This window comes from Sus scrofa, chromosome 3, assembly GCF_054392235.1.
Source record: "Sus scrofa isolate SSC_HxYL_T2T_F1_AM1 chromosome 3, Sscrofa_HxYL_maternal_Yorkshire_Landrace_v2.0, whole genome shotgun sequence".
NCBI lineage: Eukaryota > Metazoa > Chordata > Mammalia > Artiodactyla > Suidae > Sus > Sus scrofa.
Genome location: NC_139385.1, coordinates 472,536 through 489,807, shown reverse-complemented (window position 1 = coordinate 489,807; position 17,272 = coordinate 472,536). Strand labels below are relative to the sequence as shown.

Below are 17,272 nucleotides of genomic sequence, written 5' to 3'. Positions count from 1 at the left end.
CTGCCCTTGCTCAGTGGGTTAATGATCCGGCGTTGCCGTGAGCTGTGGTGTAGGTTGCAGACGCGGCTCGGATCCCGCGTTGCTGTGGCTCTGGCGTAGGCCGGTGGCTACAGCTCCGATTCAACCCCTAGCCTGGGAACCTCCATATGCCGAGGGAGCGGCCCAAGAAATAGCAACAACAACAACAATAACAACAACAACAAAAGACAAAAAAAAAAAAGCCACTTCCGTTCCCTTCCATGTAGTTATCTTCAACCCAAACATGCATCCCTCTTTGCTGTCAGCAAGTTTTCCAAATCAAGAAACAGCACTTGATGAATTCCTTTGTGGCTCAGCAGGTTAAGGATCTGGCGTTGGCACTGCCGTGGCCCGGATTTGATCCCGGCCCCAAAACTTCCACATGCCTTGGGCACCACCGCACACAAGAAGAAAGAGCAGTCTAGGAGTTCCCGTCATGGCCCAGTGGTTAACGAATCCGACTAGGAACCAAGAGGTTGTGGGGTCGATCCCTGGCCTCGCTCCATGGGTTAAGGATCCGGCGTGGCCGTGAGCTGTGGTGTAGGCTGCAGACACGGCTTGGATTTGGCGTGGCTGTGGCTGTGGTGTAGGCCGGCAGCTGCAGCTCTGATTTAACCCCTAGCCTGGGAACCTCTATATGCCACACACGTGGCCCTAAAAAGCAAAAAAAAAAACAACAAAAAACAAAAAACCCCAAAACAAAAAACAGTCCACTGGGTGGGGAGACCGAGTGCCACTGGGTGGGGAGGCCGAGTGCGGGTTTATCATCACTCGTCTCTCAACTTTCACACCATCCGACACTTTCCACAGTAGAAAAAAATCGTGAAGATATCGAATGACCAGGACACTGGTGGGCCCTTTCCAGGTCTGGCCACACTGCTGGATCCTTACCCGCTGCGCTGCGAGAGCTCCCTACAGACCTTTAAACACAGCAGTGTTACCATGGAAAGTGTGACACCACCTAAACTGAATAAAACCCAATCACTCAGTGTGAGCGCTGACTTACGCCGTTAAGTATTTTGCTTAAAATACCTTCCCATTTGCTTCAGGTTTTGATTTCACTTTTACCCTTTAGAAGATAAGCAACTGATGAGACTGCTGCGACCACTTTCCTCGTGAGCTTGAAGCAACATCTTCACAGGCACGCAAGAGATTCTCCAACCACCAGGCAGTCTCTCAGCGACCCCGTGACCCTTCTGCCTTTGGGTAATTTTGTAAAACTAAAGTTTCCCTCCCATCATCCCTTCTGCTGCAGAGGCAAAGAGCGAGTCAACTTTAAGGCTCAACGTCGCGCCGCAGCGCCGCATAGAGCCTGTGTAACAGCAGAACTCCACGTCGCACCTGACAGGAGGCACGGTCTTGAAACCCCGGGCTTTGCCGATGACGCCTTCTCTCCAAGGCAAGTCACTTTCCAGGTTATTACGGTTAACTTCAAAACACGCACAGTCAGGAGTTCCCGTCGTGGCGCAGGGGTTCACGAATCTGACTAGGAACCACGAGGTCGTGGCTTCGATCCCTGGCCTTGCTCAGTGGGTGAAGGATCCGGCCTTGCCGTGAGCTGTGGTGTAGGGTACAGACTCGGCTTAGATCCCGCGTGGCTGTGGCTCTGGCGCAGGCCGGCGGCTGCAGCTCCGATTCGACCCCGAGCCTGGGAACCTCCATATGCTGCAGGAGCAGCCCTAGAAAAGGCAAGAAGACAACAAAATAAAATAAAATACGCACAGTTAACATAAATCACAAAGCCCTACTGAAACCGAGATGCATTCCCGAGGTGGAGTCTGCGACGGGAACTCATCTGCAGGGATGAACCCCTGGGTCATCAGAGACACCTGGTTTTCAAAACGGCCTCGCAGTTTCCGCATCGCCTTGGCCGCTTCGTAAAGCCACAGCAGAACGTGAAGTTCACGGACAGCTACGCTTTCAGCGCAGAGAAGCCAGGCCCCAGCACCGCAGCAGCCAGAGGAACCCGCGGGCGCAGCTCACCTGAGTGCATACGTGTAGCCAGTGTTCTCGGGCACGCACTGGGGAGGGCTGTACATGTGGAGCCGAGAAAAGTCCATGGTCACAGGCTCACATCATACTGCAGAGGCGGGAAAAGCAAGGCAGCTGTTAAAAGGCTGGAACACACCTGTCTGTGTGGAGCCCTGTCTGCGGGGGCCGGCCCGATGCACAGGCGGACCAAGGGGTCACCGTCAGCCCTTTAATCAAACAAGACCAGGAGAGCAGGGTTTTCTGGGGGGGGTGGCTTTTGAATTTTTTCTCTTTTGGCCACCCCGAGGCCCAGGGAGCTCCCGGGCCAGGCATCAGATCCGAGCCGCAGCTGCAGCTCCCCGGTGCTGGGCAGGCAGCACGCCCGCGGCCCAGCGCTCCCGAGGCCCTGCCGCCCCTGCGGCGCCACGGCGGGAGCATCGCAGGAGGAGTAGCCGATGAGCTGAAGGTACTGTTGATACTTTCGTTTTTCCCCAAAGGAGAACGCAGATTATTTTTAAATTGAAAAGTTTTGGGCACATTGTTTTTCAGGTTGTCATCTAGATTTCTTGGAATGACTCCAACTTTCCTCCGGCTAAAAATACTTACACAAACACTCCCCCCAAAAGCGCACGTCCTCATGAGTCACAACCTGCTCCCCAAAGATCAGGGAAGAGAAGCCATGACAAAAATACTCTGGTAGAGATGACTGCTTCCAGTAAAAGCCGAAAGTATTTAAATTCACCCCATGCTTCCTGAAACCACCCATTCTTTTAAAAATTAACTACCCACAGAAATAAAGACTATTGCCTATGTGTAAAAATATTGGGAGGAGTTTCCGTCATGGTGCATCAGAAATGAAACCAACTAGGAACCATGAGGTTGCAGGTTTGATCCCTGGCCTCGCTCCGTGGGTTAAGGATCTGGGGTTACCGTGAGCTGGGGTGTAGGTGGCAGGTGTGGCTCGGATCCCCGAGTTGCTGTGGCTGTGGTGCAGGCCGGTGGCTAGAGCTCTGATTCGACCCCTAGCCTGGGAGCCGCCATGTGCTGCGGGTGTGGCACTAAAAAAGCAAAAAAGAATAGAAAAGTAAAAAATAAATGTTGGAATTCCCATTGTGGCTCAGCAGGTTACAAACCTGACTATCATAAGGATGCGGGTTCGATCCCTAGCCTCGCTCAGTGGGTTAAGGATCCGGCGTTGCCGTGAGCTGGGGTGCAGGTCGCAGATGCCTCTCAGATCCCCCGTTGCTGTGGCTGCGGCGCAGGCTGGCAGCGGAAGCTCTGATTCGACTTCCATATGCCACAGGTGTGCTCCTTCGAAACAAAGAAAGAAAACCAACCAACCTGCTGTGCTACTTTCAGCTCTGCTCAGCTCTTGTGGCGACCCTGGCCCCCCAGCCCAGGTCAGCACTCATTCAACAAGTATGATTCATCCTACGAAGAGCTGTTAAAGTCTCTCGCTGCGAATAAAATTACCGTGACTGTTCAACCCACGTACTGATTCCGTACCTGTGCCCCTGGTCTACTCCCGCCAGCCTGGGGCCCACGTCCAACCACACAGACTCTGCAGGACAGGACACGAGGGCGGCCCCAGAGCCGGCCCTGAGCTTCCTTCCCGCCAACGCCACACAGCTCGACCCCTCCCGGCTCCAGCGGGGCCTCTGCAGAACCGAGCCACACCCCGGCGGCAGCGTAATAATGCTTCTGACTGTGCTAATGTTTGGTAATAACTCGCTAAGCAACCAGAACAACACCAACCCCCACTGCTGCTCATCCTCCAGAGCGGCCGACGGCTCAAAGTGCCCATTAGCTACGGACGAGCAAAACCCAAACTTCCTGCCCTCGGTGCCAAAGGCCACGTCCACGCCGTGTCCCTCTTCCCCACGTCCACGCCGTGTTTTACTCTGCCTGCATTTCGGACCATTAATTAGCCCCCAGTGAGAGCTGTTATAATTGCTGCTGCTTTCTGCCAACTCCTCCACACGTGGTAGGCGGTGCGTCCTTAGAGAACTGGGTATTTTCTGGGTGGCTGAGTGCCATAAACAAGTGACAGGTGCCCCAGAGCCAAGTCCTTCAGCTTTTAACTTCAACCTCACGACTGGACCAGACGCATCGGAGCATCCGGCTGAGAAGAGGGACGGAGGAGGCCTCCAGCTCTGCCCACCAGCTGATTGCCCCGGGCCGACACCTACCACAGAGCAGGCGGGAAGCTCTGTGATCAGGGTGGTGCCACCAGCAAGGCCGCTGAGGGACTGAAGGCGGCCCAGCGAGGACTCAGCACAGAAGAGGCAGTGAGAGCCTGGTGAGGAGAAGAGACGCAAGAACGTACAGCCTTTTCCTTTTACGTTTATGTGATTTTTTAAAATACTTATGAACTCTTAATTTTGCGGGGGAGGACCGCAGGTGCGGCATGTGGAGGTTCTCAGGCCAGGGGTCAAATGGGATTTGCAGCTGCCAGCCTACGCCGCAGCCACAGCAGCCCGGGATCCTGGCCTCGTCTGCGACCTAGATAGCAGCTCCCGGCCACGCTGGGTCCCGAACCCACTGAGAGAGGCCAGAGATCAAACCTGTGTCCTCATGGAGACTACTCAGGTTCGTAACCTGCTGAGCCACAGCAGGAACTCCACTTCTTAAGGTTCTAATTGAGGTACAGTTGATTTACACCGCCTCGGGTAGACAGCAAAGTGACTCCACACACACACACAGTCTTTTCACCCTTTTGCAGTAAGTTACTACCAGACAGGGAATACAGCTCCCTGTACTATACAGTAGGTCCTTGTTTATCTATTTCAGCCTTTTTATTTTAAAAAGTCACGTTAATATATTCTCACATTTTTGTCTACCTGAAAGGGAGGTATCGGTTTCTTTTTATTTTTTGTCTTTTGTGTTTTTAGGGCCGCTCCTATGGCACATGGAGGTTCCCAGGCTCGGGGTCGAATCGGAGCTGCAGCCGCCGGCCTACGCCAGAGCCACAGCCACGCGGGATCCGAGCCACGTTCTACGACCTACACCACAGCTCACGGCCACACCGGATCCTCAACCCATGGAGCGAGGCCAGGGATCGAACCTGCAACCTCATGGTTCCTAGTCAGATTCATTTCCGCCCTGCCAGGATGGGAACACCTCGGTTCATTTCCAATGCACAAGAAACAATTTTCAAACGCTGTCAGAGCTGCAGGACCAGCTATCGCCACCATGTCCACCCCAGTTCTTCCAGGCAGTGAGAGACAGCCGTGTGGCGCCGTCCCAGTCGGGCTTAAGGGAGAAACACTGCGCCCCAACCTCCAAAGACGTTTACCAAACCACGCCTGCTCTGAGCACCACCTCGCTGGGCCAGAATGGCCTCTCAACAAGCCCACACACAGCAAATGCGGGAGCGGGTGTGGAGAGAAGGGAACCCTCCTGCACTGCTGGTGGGAACGTAAGCTGGTGCCACCACTGCGGAAAAGCGTATGTCGGTCCCTTAGAAAACCACATATAGAACTACCACAGCATTCCTGTTGTGGCGCAGCGGAAACGAATCCAACTAGGAACCACGAGGTGGTGGGTTTGACCCCTGGCCTTGCTCCGTGGGTTAAGGATCCGGCGTTACCGTGAGCTGTGGTGCAGGTCGCAGACACAGCTTGGATCTGGCGTGGCTGTGGCTGTGGTGTAGGCCGGCAGCAACAGCTCGGATTAGACTCCTAGCCTGGGAACCTCCACGTGCCGCGTGTGCGGCCCTAAAAAGACAAAACGACAAAAAAAAAAACTACCACCATATGACCAGCAACCCACTCTTGGGCATATTTCCAGACAAAACTTTCCTTGAAAAAGACACATGCACCTATACGTTCACTGCAGCGCTACTCACAACAGCCAAGACATGGAAACAACCCAAATGTCCATCGACAGATGAACGGCTTAGGAAGATGTGGTACACATACACAGTGGAATACTACTCAGCCATAAAAAAGAACTAACTAATGCCATTTGCAGCAACATGGATGGAACGAGAGACTCTCGTACTGAGTGAAGTAAGTCAGACAGAGAAAGACAAACGCCATATGATGTCACTGATGTCACTTACACGTGGAATCTAACATACAGCCCAAACGAACCTTTCCATAGAAAAAAAGGCACGGACTTGGCGAACAGACCTGTGGTTGGCGAGGGGAGGACGTGGGATGGAAGTGGGGTCTGGGGTTCACAGACGCAAACTGCAGCATCTGCAGTGGAGAAGCACTGAGATGCCGCCGTAGAGCACAAGCAACCAGGTCTAGTCCCTTGGGACGGAGCAGGACGGAGGCGATGTGGGAACGAGAACAGATGTGCGTGACGGGGCACCCAGCTGTGCAGCATAAGCCGACACAACACTGCAAATCGACTACATCGGAAACGACAAAATCATTAAGAAAGGAAACGCAACTTCTGTCTCAAAAGGCAGCGAATGACCATCAGTCCGGTTTCCCATCACAGGCAAGACAGGGTGCCAGCAGGGAGAGGGAGTGAAGCCCCACAGGGCAGCAGACGCAGGCTGAGCGCCGGACACAGGGCGCGCAGACCTCCCGCTACAGGCTGAGGAGCCCAGTGACCACGCCGCCAAGGCAGCGGTGGTGTGGACGGGCCCGAACTCGAAGGACCACCAGGCAGCGGCGGGGCTCCGGAGGCAAGGGAGGCGGAGACGGTGGGGGGAGAGGTCGGGCCCCGGCGGCTTCCTGCTCATTCCCTCGCCCTCCACGACCACGGACACCACGTACGCCGCTCGCCACCGACATGCGTGCGCGCTGAAAACTACGGGCAGAACCCAGCCCGTGTGCTCAGACCCCCGGCCCAGGTAACTGCTGCTTTGGCCGATGCCCCGCAGCCCAGAAAACCACCTCTCCAAGCAGACCTTCGGCACGCAGGCGGGTGCAGGGGCCACGGGAGCCGCGACTCCAACGGGCCAGGGAGGGATGGCCCGTGCCTCGGCGACGGCTGCTGTGGGCACAGCCTCAGAGTCAGCGGGCATCTCACCAGAACGGACTCCGCCGCGCCCGCCCGCCCGCCTCTCAGCAGCCGGCTCCCCCCGCTGCCGCGGGCTCCCCGCCGTCTCCCGGAACACACCAGGCTCTGGGCCAGAACGCCTTCATCCTAGGTCCTCTCCTAGACGAGGAGCGTTAGATCAAAGCACAGGATGAAATAAGACGCAATGAAGGAAAAAAGGGGAATTAAACGAACCAGCGCCGGTAAAGCAGAGCCTGACACGTGACCAACACCAGAAGTTAGCTTTACTTATTCTGCGGAATCAAGCTGCACAGACTACATTTTAAATGTTTCCTCCTGAGCCGGCAGGCCCTGAGGTGGAAGCCTCACTTCCCGCAGCCTGAACACAAGACAAAGTCCACCAGCACCTCGGATGACTGCACCGTGGAGCCGGCAGGTTCCACCACCAGCTCCAGGCTTATCAGGACGCCTAACAGCAAGATGCAATTGTGACACCAGTTCCAGCGACAACCGCACACAAGTGCTTCGAATTTTCAAAATGCGGTTCCAGGCTCCGTTCACACCACTGCTCATTGAAGCCCACGCGTGACACCAAAGCCTCCTGCCTGCAACACGGCCTGAAGGCGGCCTCAGTCAACGACCCAAGGCAGATCTGATTTGCTCGTGAATCTAAGCAGTGTCGAAAGGAAGTGAAAAAATGGATTGAAAACGTTTCCAATGGCATCCGAAAATCCCGGACAGACTCCAAAGGCATCACTTTGCAGTGAGTGGGCTCACAGCAAGCAGGCGCCCTGTCCAGGCTTCACTGTCCGCATCTCTCTGGGCCCTGCCAGGCCACGCCTTCCCCTCCCAGTGCTCTCACCCCTCACAGGCCGGAGGCTCCTGAGGGCCCCGGGCTGCACCAAGCAGCCCCCTCATCCCCAGAAAAGAACACTCTTCGGGGTGCACGGCTTTCGGCTTTGAGCGCCAGTCCCAACAGGGAAAAGCCCTCAGCTTAGCAGACGGCGGGCCAAGGGGGACCGCTTCCAGGGGAAAGGGAAGCGCCGTGGCCCCAACACCCAAGTGTCTCCTCTCATCTGGCCTTTGCCAGTGGCTGAGACACCTACGCCAGCAAGCACAGGCTGGAGAGGGGCGCCTCTGCGGAGGCTGCAAACTTTGGCTTCAAAGCTAAGCCGTTAAGTAAGTATCTCTACAAACATGCACACCCTGCGTAGCAGGGTTTTAAAATCTCAGCCCCGCTGGTCTCTCCTGCCGTGGTCCCGACCCCCGAGGACACGCTGCATGGGACGTTTCCATCACACCGTGGGAAGAGCCCTAAAGCTGGGCTTGCTCTCAAATGCTTTGGTCAAAAACGGGTGTTAGTTCCAAGGCCACCCAGAACTTAAATCCCCATCGCTCAGAACTGGAACAATCCAGTAACAAACTGGAAAAGGTGGCTGAAAAATACCAAAAACCACAAGTCACGCAGGGGTGAAGACAGAGCCTGCGGCGCATGGCAGACCCAAAGGAACAGAGAAGACTGAAGTGAGCCAGCACGTCCTGTTGTCCTAGGAAGTGCGATCCGTTCTAGTGAAAATCTAGAAAAGGGAAGCCCCGCAAACGGGTGGCCGCATCCTTCTCGTCGCCCCACGTCCCCAGCACCCTCATCCAGCACGCGAGAGCGTTTCCACGCGCAACACGCGAGGCCACCTGCACCCGCCCCCAGGGCTCGGTGTTCGTACACATCGAGCTTCCCATCTCCTGACGGGCCGCGGAGGAAACAGGCTGAGACGGCCAACGCAGCTCTCCCAGCGAGGCCCTCGCCAGCCACCTGCGCAGACGGACCCGTCGCCCCCTCTGAGGACGCCCTACCCCCAACGACTGCGGGACCCTCTGGCGAGCAGCCCGCCCACAGCAAGACAGCCGAGCGGGGACGGCTCCGGCTCCGGCGAGCGCCTCCCTCTCACTCCGGGCACCGCTCCCGACGCGCCATCTGCCACAAGGGCCGCCTCCAGAGGGACCCTGAGCTGACAGCTGGTGCTCTGACGGAACCCCGCGGGCCCACAGTGGCCCCGCAAAGCCACACACGCAGCCCAGCTCCACCCTCACCCATCCTTTCTCACCCGGGCGCCTGCGCAGTCAGGTGATCCCCATCGGGCACCTTGTAGAGAATTTTAGAACTAAAATTGCGAGGCACCCTTCAAAAATCAGCACTAGGAGCTGCCTGATGGCTCAGGGGGTTAAAGATCTCGCATGGTCACTGCTACGGCTCCAGTTACAGCTGAGGCGAAGGTTCGATCCCTGGCCTGGAACTTCCACATGCTGTAGGTGCAGCCAAAAGACAAACAAAAAACCTAGCACTCGTTATCACCTTAACGTAATTATTCTGCTCAGACTTAATACGGTTAAACATAGATAGTGCAAAGACTTCATTTTTTTTTAATAAGATCTTTTCTTAGGGCTGCACCCGCAGCATAGGGAGGTTCCCAGGCTAGGAGTCTAATCCGAGCCACAGCTGCCGGCCTAGGCCACAGCCACAGCCACAGCCACGCCAGATCCGAGCCACGTCTGCGACCTACACCACAGCTCACGGCAACGCCACGTCCTCCACCCACGGAGCGAGGCCGGGGATCGAGCCCACAACCTCACGGCTCCTAGTCGGATCCGGTTCCGCTGCGCCACAGGGGACTCCAGCAAAGACTTTAAAAACTAGCTGTTTTGCCTGCAGAGTAAAAACGTCATGAGCTGGGTTAGAAATGACTGTTCTCCAATGTCCACTGTCATCACACCCGACAGGACAGACAGGAAGCGGCATCACACACCTGCTGTCGTTTTACGGAAGCAAAATACTGTTTATGAAAAACTATGATTCACACTAAGAATCCCTAAAAATAAACTGACTGTTTAAGATAAGTCAGCAAATCAGAAACAAAAGACGATAACCTAAAACGTTTGAAAGGGCGCTCCGGAAGGCTGCGTGGTATGTGTACACGTGAATATGCTGGAAAGGCGTCTAGAAAGGCACCACACTAAACTTAACGATAAATTACAGAGAATGGGACTTCTACTTTGCAGTTGCTGCTTGAAGGTTTTTTAAAAGAATGGGTCTTGGTCTTACAAATGTAAACAATCAACCCAGTAACTACTATTTTCAAGAAGGAAAAACCACTGGTCTTCCTTTGTGAAGTGGGGTAGGGCGGCCAGAGCCGCCGGGTCCCATCCAGGTTCCTCCGCGAGCTCCGCTGAGAACGCGCGGTTCCGCTGCTCGACTACACCTGGCACCTGCCCCTCAGGGCGGCTGGGGGATGCCGGGCGTCCCCACACCTAACCTGCCCGTGCCACCGGGGCCTCAGGGCGAAAACACTCAGCGCGAGCCGTCATCACCGCAGCAACTCCGGCCTGAGAGTGAGTTTCCAGCCAAGATCCGAGGCTTCTCTCCTTTTTTGGGGAATGAGGACACAGGATGGGTGTGTTTGCACAGTAGCTGAGTTTGGGGGAGGTGATTTCTCCCACGTGCAGAAGCACCACCACGGCTTAGGTCTCTCGGGGGTGAGGGCTTGAGAGCCTCCCACCATGGCACTTACGTGGTGTCCGGGAAGGGCCCCAAGTCAAAGGCTCCCTTTGGACGCACGCCTGTACCGGGTCTTTCTTCTAAGGACACAGAGACATCGACGGCACAGGTGTAGGGCCTGCATCTCAGCCGGAGCAGGGCGCACACCTCCGGGCGCCTCCGGGGCAGAGCCGGCGCGATTCCTGCCCCATCCGACCGCGCCCCTCCGTGTCTCCTCTCCTGCGGGGGTGTCTTCTTCTCACCGAGTATGGGACGCGCAGCCGAGTTCTGCACTCACGCCAGGGACAAAGGGATGGGCCTCGGCCTCCCGCGCCTGGCAGGGACTCTGCGGCTCCCGCGGCCCCGCCTTTGACCTTCCCCGTCATTGTTCATGCCCTCATCCTCCGCGGTTCCTCCGCGGGCAGACATGGGACTTACGCCCTGCTGAGTTTCTGCCCGGGTCACCCACAAGGATCGAACCTCCACACGGCCGATCACCATCAGCCCGCGCGCTGCTGCAGAACCGAGGCGCCCTCCTAACAGCGCGTCTCCAGCACCCCGACTCCCGCCCCTCTCTCCGTCTGGCCTCCTCAAGCCAGGAAACTGCCAGAACGGACCAGCGACAAAGACCAGCGACCCTCTCCCTCCCTCCAGATACCAGCAGGCACCCAGCACGCAGAGCAGACCCAAGAGGATGAGCACACGGGGCCCCACGACCCTTCTCCCACCATCCCCGCGGCAGCTGCGCTGAGACCCTGGCCTCGGGCCCCGCCCCGTGTACACGCGGCTGCCACCTCCTCCCTTGCCTTCTGCCTCCCCATTCCCTGGCAACCGTGGTCCCCCTCCACCCCAACTGCCCCCAGCTAACTTCCTGCTCATCCTTAGGCTACAGCTGAGCCACCACCTCCAGGAAGCCCCCCACAGCCAGGTTAGATATGCCCACGTTCGTGCTCCCGGGAATTCACCACCTAACAGGAGCTGTGATGTTTATTATCAGCGAGCCTCTCTCTCCGAGGGCAGGAGCGATCCCCGACTTTCACAACCAGTGAGCATCTTGTAGATGCCCCCACAAGTTCCCAGGCCAGGGATCGGACCCGTGCCGCAGCTGTGACCCGCGCCAAGGCCATATCTGTAACCCGCTGTGCCACGGGGGACGTCCAGCCATCGTGCTGCTTGCCCTCGCCCTGAACCGACTCCCCCCGCATCTCGCTCCGTCCACGTCCGTCTGCGCCCTGGAGAAAGCACAGCCCAGGCACTAGACGATGAATTCGCGAACAGCAGCAAGCGCCTCCTTACTGCTCCTCCTAATGGGCCGGAGGCACTGCTTGGGTTTCCTCATCTAATCAGAACAGGGGTGTCAACTCTGCTTCGCGTCCAACTGTAACTGGGGACAGCAACTGGAAACAATCGCAGGATTTTATTTCCACTGTACACGTAAACAGTTCACCCGCACCATCCCGCAATCTCCCTTTTAACGCTTCGTCCTCCGGAAGGTGAGGTACGAGGCTAAAGCGTGAGTGCCTTCCAGCACCGAAAGCGCTTGTAGCACAAATACCTGGAAATCTTTAAACTGACCTGTTGTTCACATTGCAGATACAGCTCCCATCTTGCAATAATTTTAATGAAAGATCAAAGTAGGAGTTCCCATCGTGGTTCAGCGGTTAGTGAACCTGACTAGCATCCATGAAGACGCAGGTTCGATCCCTGGCCTTGCTCAATGGGTTAAAGATCCGATGTTGCCGTGAACTGTGGTTGCAGTGTGTGTAGGTTGCTGTGTGTGTGTGTGTGTGTGTGTGTGTGTGTGTGTGTGTGTGTGTGTGTGTGTTGCAGACACAGCTCGGATCCCACGCGGCCGTGGCTGTGGCACTGACCAAGAGCTACAGCTCTGATTTGACCCCTAGCCTGGGAACCGCCATATGCCATGGGTGCGGCCCTAAAAAGCAAAAAAAAGATCAAAGTAAACAGAATGACTAAGACCAAGCAACTAGGCAAAGCACTGCTTTGTTTTCAAGCCCCAGGAGTCCCCAGGAGACGCCTCATCCCACGGGGACTCACTGACCGACACCCGATCGCTCCGACGCCACTCAGGTCTGGGACCTGCAGTTTACTCGGCAGACGCCTACAACCACCTGCTCCGTGGCTCTTATTTCCTGAACCAAGACTCGCAGCAAAGGACCGTTCGCTGAGTGCCCCTGGGCGACTGAATGAAAACCAATGCGCTCAAGCGACACGCGTGCTCGCGGGTACTCTTCAAACTGCAAAACCGACGGACGCATCACAGAGGTCGCTTAACGAAGCACCCACTTCCTGCACTGCACGCGGTCCCAAGGGCAACATCACGGCCTATATCTTTGAATCTGTCAATCCTAAATTTATTTTGGCCCGGGCCCAAGGGAAGCAAAGAGTTTCAAGTGCAGGTCCAGCAGGTTTAGTCTCTTTCTATCTGGAACTCAAGTGGGGAAAGTGGCCAGAGAGCGTGAGTCCCAAGGTCAGGAAGCAAAGGGGAGAAGAAAGAAGGTGTTTTCAATCCTCCAAATAACACCGCGACCCTCCCGCAGGAGGCCCAGAGCACGGCTGCCCGCTGCCGTCGCGACACGGGCGCTGGGCCACCGTCCCCATCCGCAGACTCCAAGGCGGATGCCGCTACATCGTGTGCTCAGGGCCACTTCGCCCGAGTCAGCAGGGGCCTGAGAAATGCCCTTCCAGTCCCTGGGCACCTCACCTTGAAATACCGAAGGAGGGCTTCCTCCCATCACTTCCCTACCAAAGTGTCCAGCATCTATTGCAAGGAAGAGAAAACAAAAGTAAGAAAGGCCGAAACTGGAAAGTAAAGGGACGAACGAAAACCGACGTAGGCCAGAAAAAGTGGATTCATAAGCTTACACTCATAAGCTTGCAAAGGAGGAAGCCCGGGAGACAGCCCAGCTTGCATCATGGAGCCCTGAAGCCATGAGGTGGAAGCGAGGGTGCAGAATGAACCAAAACACAGTACTGGTTATGGAGAAAATCTGTTTTGCTTCTTTTTTTAGGGCTCCACCCGCAGCACATGGCAGCTCCCAGGCTAGGGGTCGAATCGGAGCTCTAGCCGCCGGCCTACACCACAGCCACAGCAACGGGGACGAGAGCCGCGTCCGTGACCTACACCACAGCTCACGGCAACGCCGGGTCCTTAACCCACGGAGCGAGGCCAGGGATCGGACCCACGTGCTCATGGATACCAGTCGGGTTCATTAACCCCTGAACCACGACGGGAACGCCCACGTTCATCAGTCTAAGAAGCAGTGCGGCAAAACCGCTAGAGCAGGAAGAGCAGGAGTCAAGCCCAGCACACCTTCACGACGGAACAGTCAACAGACTAGGGACCGAAGGGAACTTGCTGAGCCTGACAAAGGGCTCTTACTAAAACCCGCGTCGGTAAAAGGCTAAAAGCTTTCCTCTAAGATCAGAAGCAAGGCAAGAACACGGCTTTCACCACGGCTACCCAAGGCAGTATTAGCATTCTGGCTAGAGCGAACAGTCGAGAAAAAGAAACAGACGGCTTCCAGGCTGAAAAGGAAGAAGTAAAACTACCTCTATTCACAGACGACCTAACCTCACATACGAAAACTTAGGAATTCACGCAAACGACCTGAACGAATAAACAAACTCAGCGAAGTTATAAAGTTGCAGGATATGAGATCAACACACAAACATAAGTTGTATTTCTATTTACGAGCAATGAATAATCTAAAAGTGAAACTAGGAAAACAATGCCGCTTACAATAGCATCAAAAAGAACAACAGGCTTGGGAGTAAACTTACCCAGAAGAGCACAAGACGAGTGCAGTGACAGCTACAGCACACCCGCCGAAAGACATGACAGTCCTGAAAACCTGGAAGGCCTGACTGTGCTAACAAGGCAATACTCCCCTGAGCACTATCTAAACCCCAGTGGCCTTTTCGGCAAATAGGGTGAGGCTAATGCTTACATTCACGGCAACTGCAATGAATCCCACAAAACCAAAAACGACCTGGGAAGAGAACAAGGACTCACAATTCCACTTCCAGGATTTACTACAGAGCAGTGTGCCACAGGCCTATGGACAGCCACAAACTAACAACACAGAACGGAGACTCCAAAGCAAAGGCATACATTCAGGCAACCGCTTTCCACAGGGAGCCAAGGCTATTCCCCAGGGAAAGAGCAGCCTCTCCAACAAGTGGGGCTTGGACAGCTGGACAGCTGGACATCGGGACACCTACATGCAAGAGAATGAGGCTGCAGTTCCCCGATGGCTCAGTGGATTGGATATCTGGACTTGCCACTGCAGCAGCTCGGGTCACTGCTGTGGCCCTGGTTCAATCCCTGGCCCCAGAACTTGCGCATGCCGAGGGCACAGCCAAAAAAAAAAAGTTAGACCTCTTATGCCTGGGAGGGCACTATCAGTGGGTGAAGAGCCAACCCCAGGAACAGAAGTGCCCACCAGTCACCTCTGATAAGGGTCGAAGATTCAGAAGACAGAAGCACTCTTATAGGAGTTCCCCTTGTGGCTCAGCAGTAATGAAACCAACTGGTATCCACAAGGATGCAGGTTCTAATCCTGGCCTTGCTCAACGGGTTAAGGAGCCAGTATTGCTGTGAACTGTGGTACACGCTGCAGACACAGCTCAGATCTGGCCTGGTTGTGGCTGTGGTGTAGGCCGGCCACTGCAGCTCTGATTCGACCCCTAGCCTGGGACTTCCATATGCTGAGGGTTAGGCCTTAAAAAGAAAAAAAAAAGAACCTTAAAACATGATGCTAAGTGAAAGAAGCTAACACAAAAGGCCACCCAGCATGTGAATCCATTTATGTAAAAAAATCCAGAGCAGGCAAATGCACAGAGACAGAACGCAAACGAGCTGTGGAGGCCAGGAGCGGCGAATGCTGGGACGTGACTGCGGATGGGTACAGGGTTTCGGCTCAGGGTGCTGAGTTCTGCCACCAGAGAGTGGCGACGGCTGCACCGCTGTGGCCTTCCTCAACGCAGTGAACGGCGCAGGCTCGGAAGGCAGATTTCAGGAGCTCCCCTGGTGGATGACCCCGACCAGCAACCGTGAGGATCGGGTTCGACTCCTGGCCTCGCTCAGGGGGCTACGAATCCAACGTGGCCCTGAGCTGTGGTGTAGGCTGCAGACGTGGCTCGGATCCGGAGGTGCTGTGGCAAAAGCCGGCGACTATACCTCTGATTTGACCCTTAGCCTGGGAGCCTCCATGTGCTGCGGGTGTGGCCCTAAAAAGACAGGAAAAAAAAAAAGTAAAGTTCATATTGTGTATTTTTACCACAGCTTTTAAAAAAGCACCGGGACTGACATATACACACTACTCTAGGGAAAACAGACCATCCACACAGACCTCAGTACAGCACAGGACACCCTACTCGATATTCTGTAATAACCAAGGAAAATCAGTCTGAGAAAGAATGGATACAGGTGTATGCATAACTGACCCACTTTGTTGTACACCTGGAACTAACACAACACTGTAAATCAACTATACTTCACTAAAAAATAAAAATTAAAAATATTTAAAATGTACCAAAAAATAATAAAAATTTTTTAAAAAATTAAAAAAAAAAAAAAAAAAAAAGGCAGTTAGCCACTCTGCATGCATCCCCTTCCCGCCCTGGCCCCAAAAATTCTGGAGCAAAAGCAAGGGTTCTCCAGACCACGGGATAAGAAGAGCAGATCAGCTCCAGGACACCCTCCTATAAAGGGGGACAAGCCAGCATTTCCTCACAAAGGCGTTAAGGGCACACACACTCCGCCACCCAACGTCTAGGAGGAGGCAGCAGACGGGAAAGCCCTTCTTTGGGTATCTGAAAAGTCCAACAAACGGACCTCAAGACAATGACACGGCGTGATCCTCAGGGAAACCCACAGGTCCTATGAGCCCACAGGACCCACGCAGGTGCACAAGTCCGACGGACCGGCCAGGGTGCCAGTCTCAGGCAAACGCGTTCAACCACGACCACCTGGCATTTCAGGAAAGGCAGTGAAGCGAGCAGGAAAATGAGGCCATGGATGGACGCCCCTGCATTTAGAAAAAACGCGTTACTAAGTTTTAGGGGAAAACCACCACCACCACAAACGCTCTGGGAAATTTAAAATGCGAGGACCAAAACAGAGCGCTCAAGCCTGGGGACATCTCCTAGGAAGTCGAACCAGAAGAAAAAGATGGAAAATGGGCGATCAACAGGAACGGAGAGAAAACCGCTCCAAGAGATCCCGTGCCCAAATACAACAGGATTTCCAAAGCACACAGAACACAGAAAATTCCAACAACAACAACAACAAAGGCGAAAACTGTCAAAGAAAATACGTTGAGAAAATTCCCCAGAACTGACCAACCATCCCGCGTTTGCAGACTTAAGGGAGCGTCTGAACCGCCCAACGAGAGGGACGAAAATAGACCAGAGCCGCTCACGTTTCGGGGCACGAGGGCGGAGCGAGGGAGCGCAGGTCGTGCTCGGCGGGCCCCGCAGCGGACTCGCGGCGGAGCAGGACCGCAGCGTCGGGGGCCTCCACCTGCAGCGGCGGGACGGGCGGGGGAGGGGGCCGACAGGGCGCCGGCGCTGGGAGGGGGCGCGGGCGCCGAGGAAGGGCGGGGGTGGGGCTGCGCGCCTGGGCGCCGCGGCGGGTCCGGCAGGGCCGAGCCCCGCGCCAGGGCCGAGCCCCGCGCCAGCGCCGGGCGCGCGGAGGAGGAGGGGGCGGCGGGCTGCGGACGGGCAGCGGCCGTTGGCTGCCCCCGCGGGGCCCGCTACTCGGCCAGTCCCACC

The 17,272-nt window shown here is 55.6% G+C and overlaps 1 protein-coding gene across 50 annotated transcripts in view; it reads right to left on the bottom strand.

Moving 5' to 3' along the window:
- The window catches only part of SUN1 (Sad1 and UNC84 domain containing 1), a 46,927-nt gene that overhangs the window by 29,534 nt on the left and 121 nt on the right, over positions 1-17,272 (bottom strand). For 40 of the 50 annotated variants that reach the window (XM_085016276.1, XM_085016277.1, XM_085016278.1 and 37 more), the window contains exon 2: positions 2,002-2,098. Coding sequence is in view for 44 of the 50 variants with exons in the window: in XM_085016229.1 (XP_084872355.1) it covers positions 2,002-2,078 (77 nt within the window). In the remaining 6 variants the exon portion in view is untranslated. Of the gene's footprint in view, positions 1-2,001; positions 2,099-3,495; positions 3,622-17,272 lie in introns of those variants that run through there. The other 10 variants (XM_085016230.1, XM_085016232.1, XM_085016235.1 and 7 more) reach the window with 1 other exon arrangement.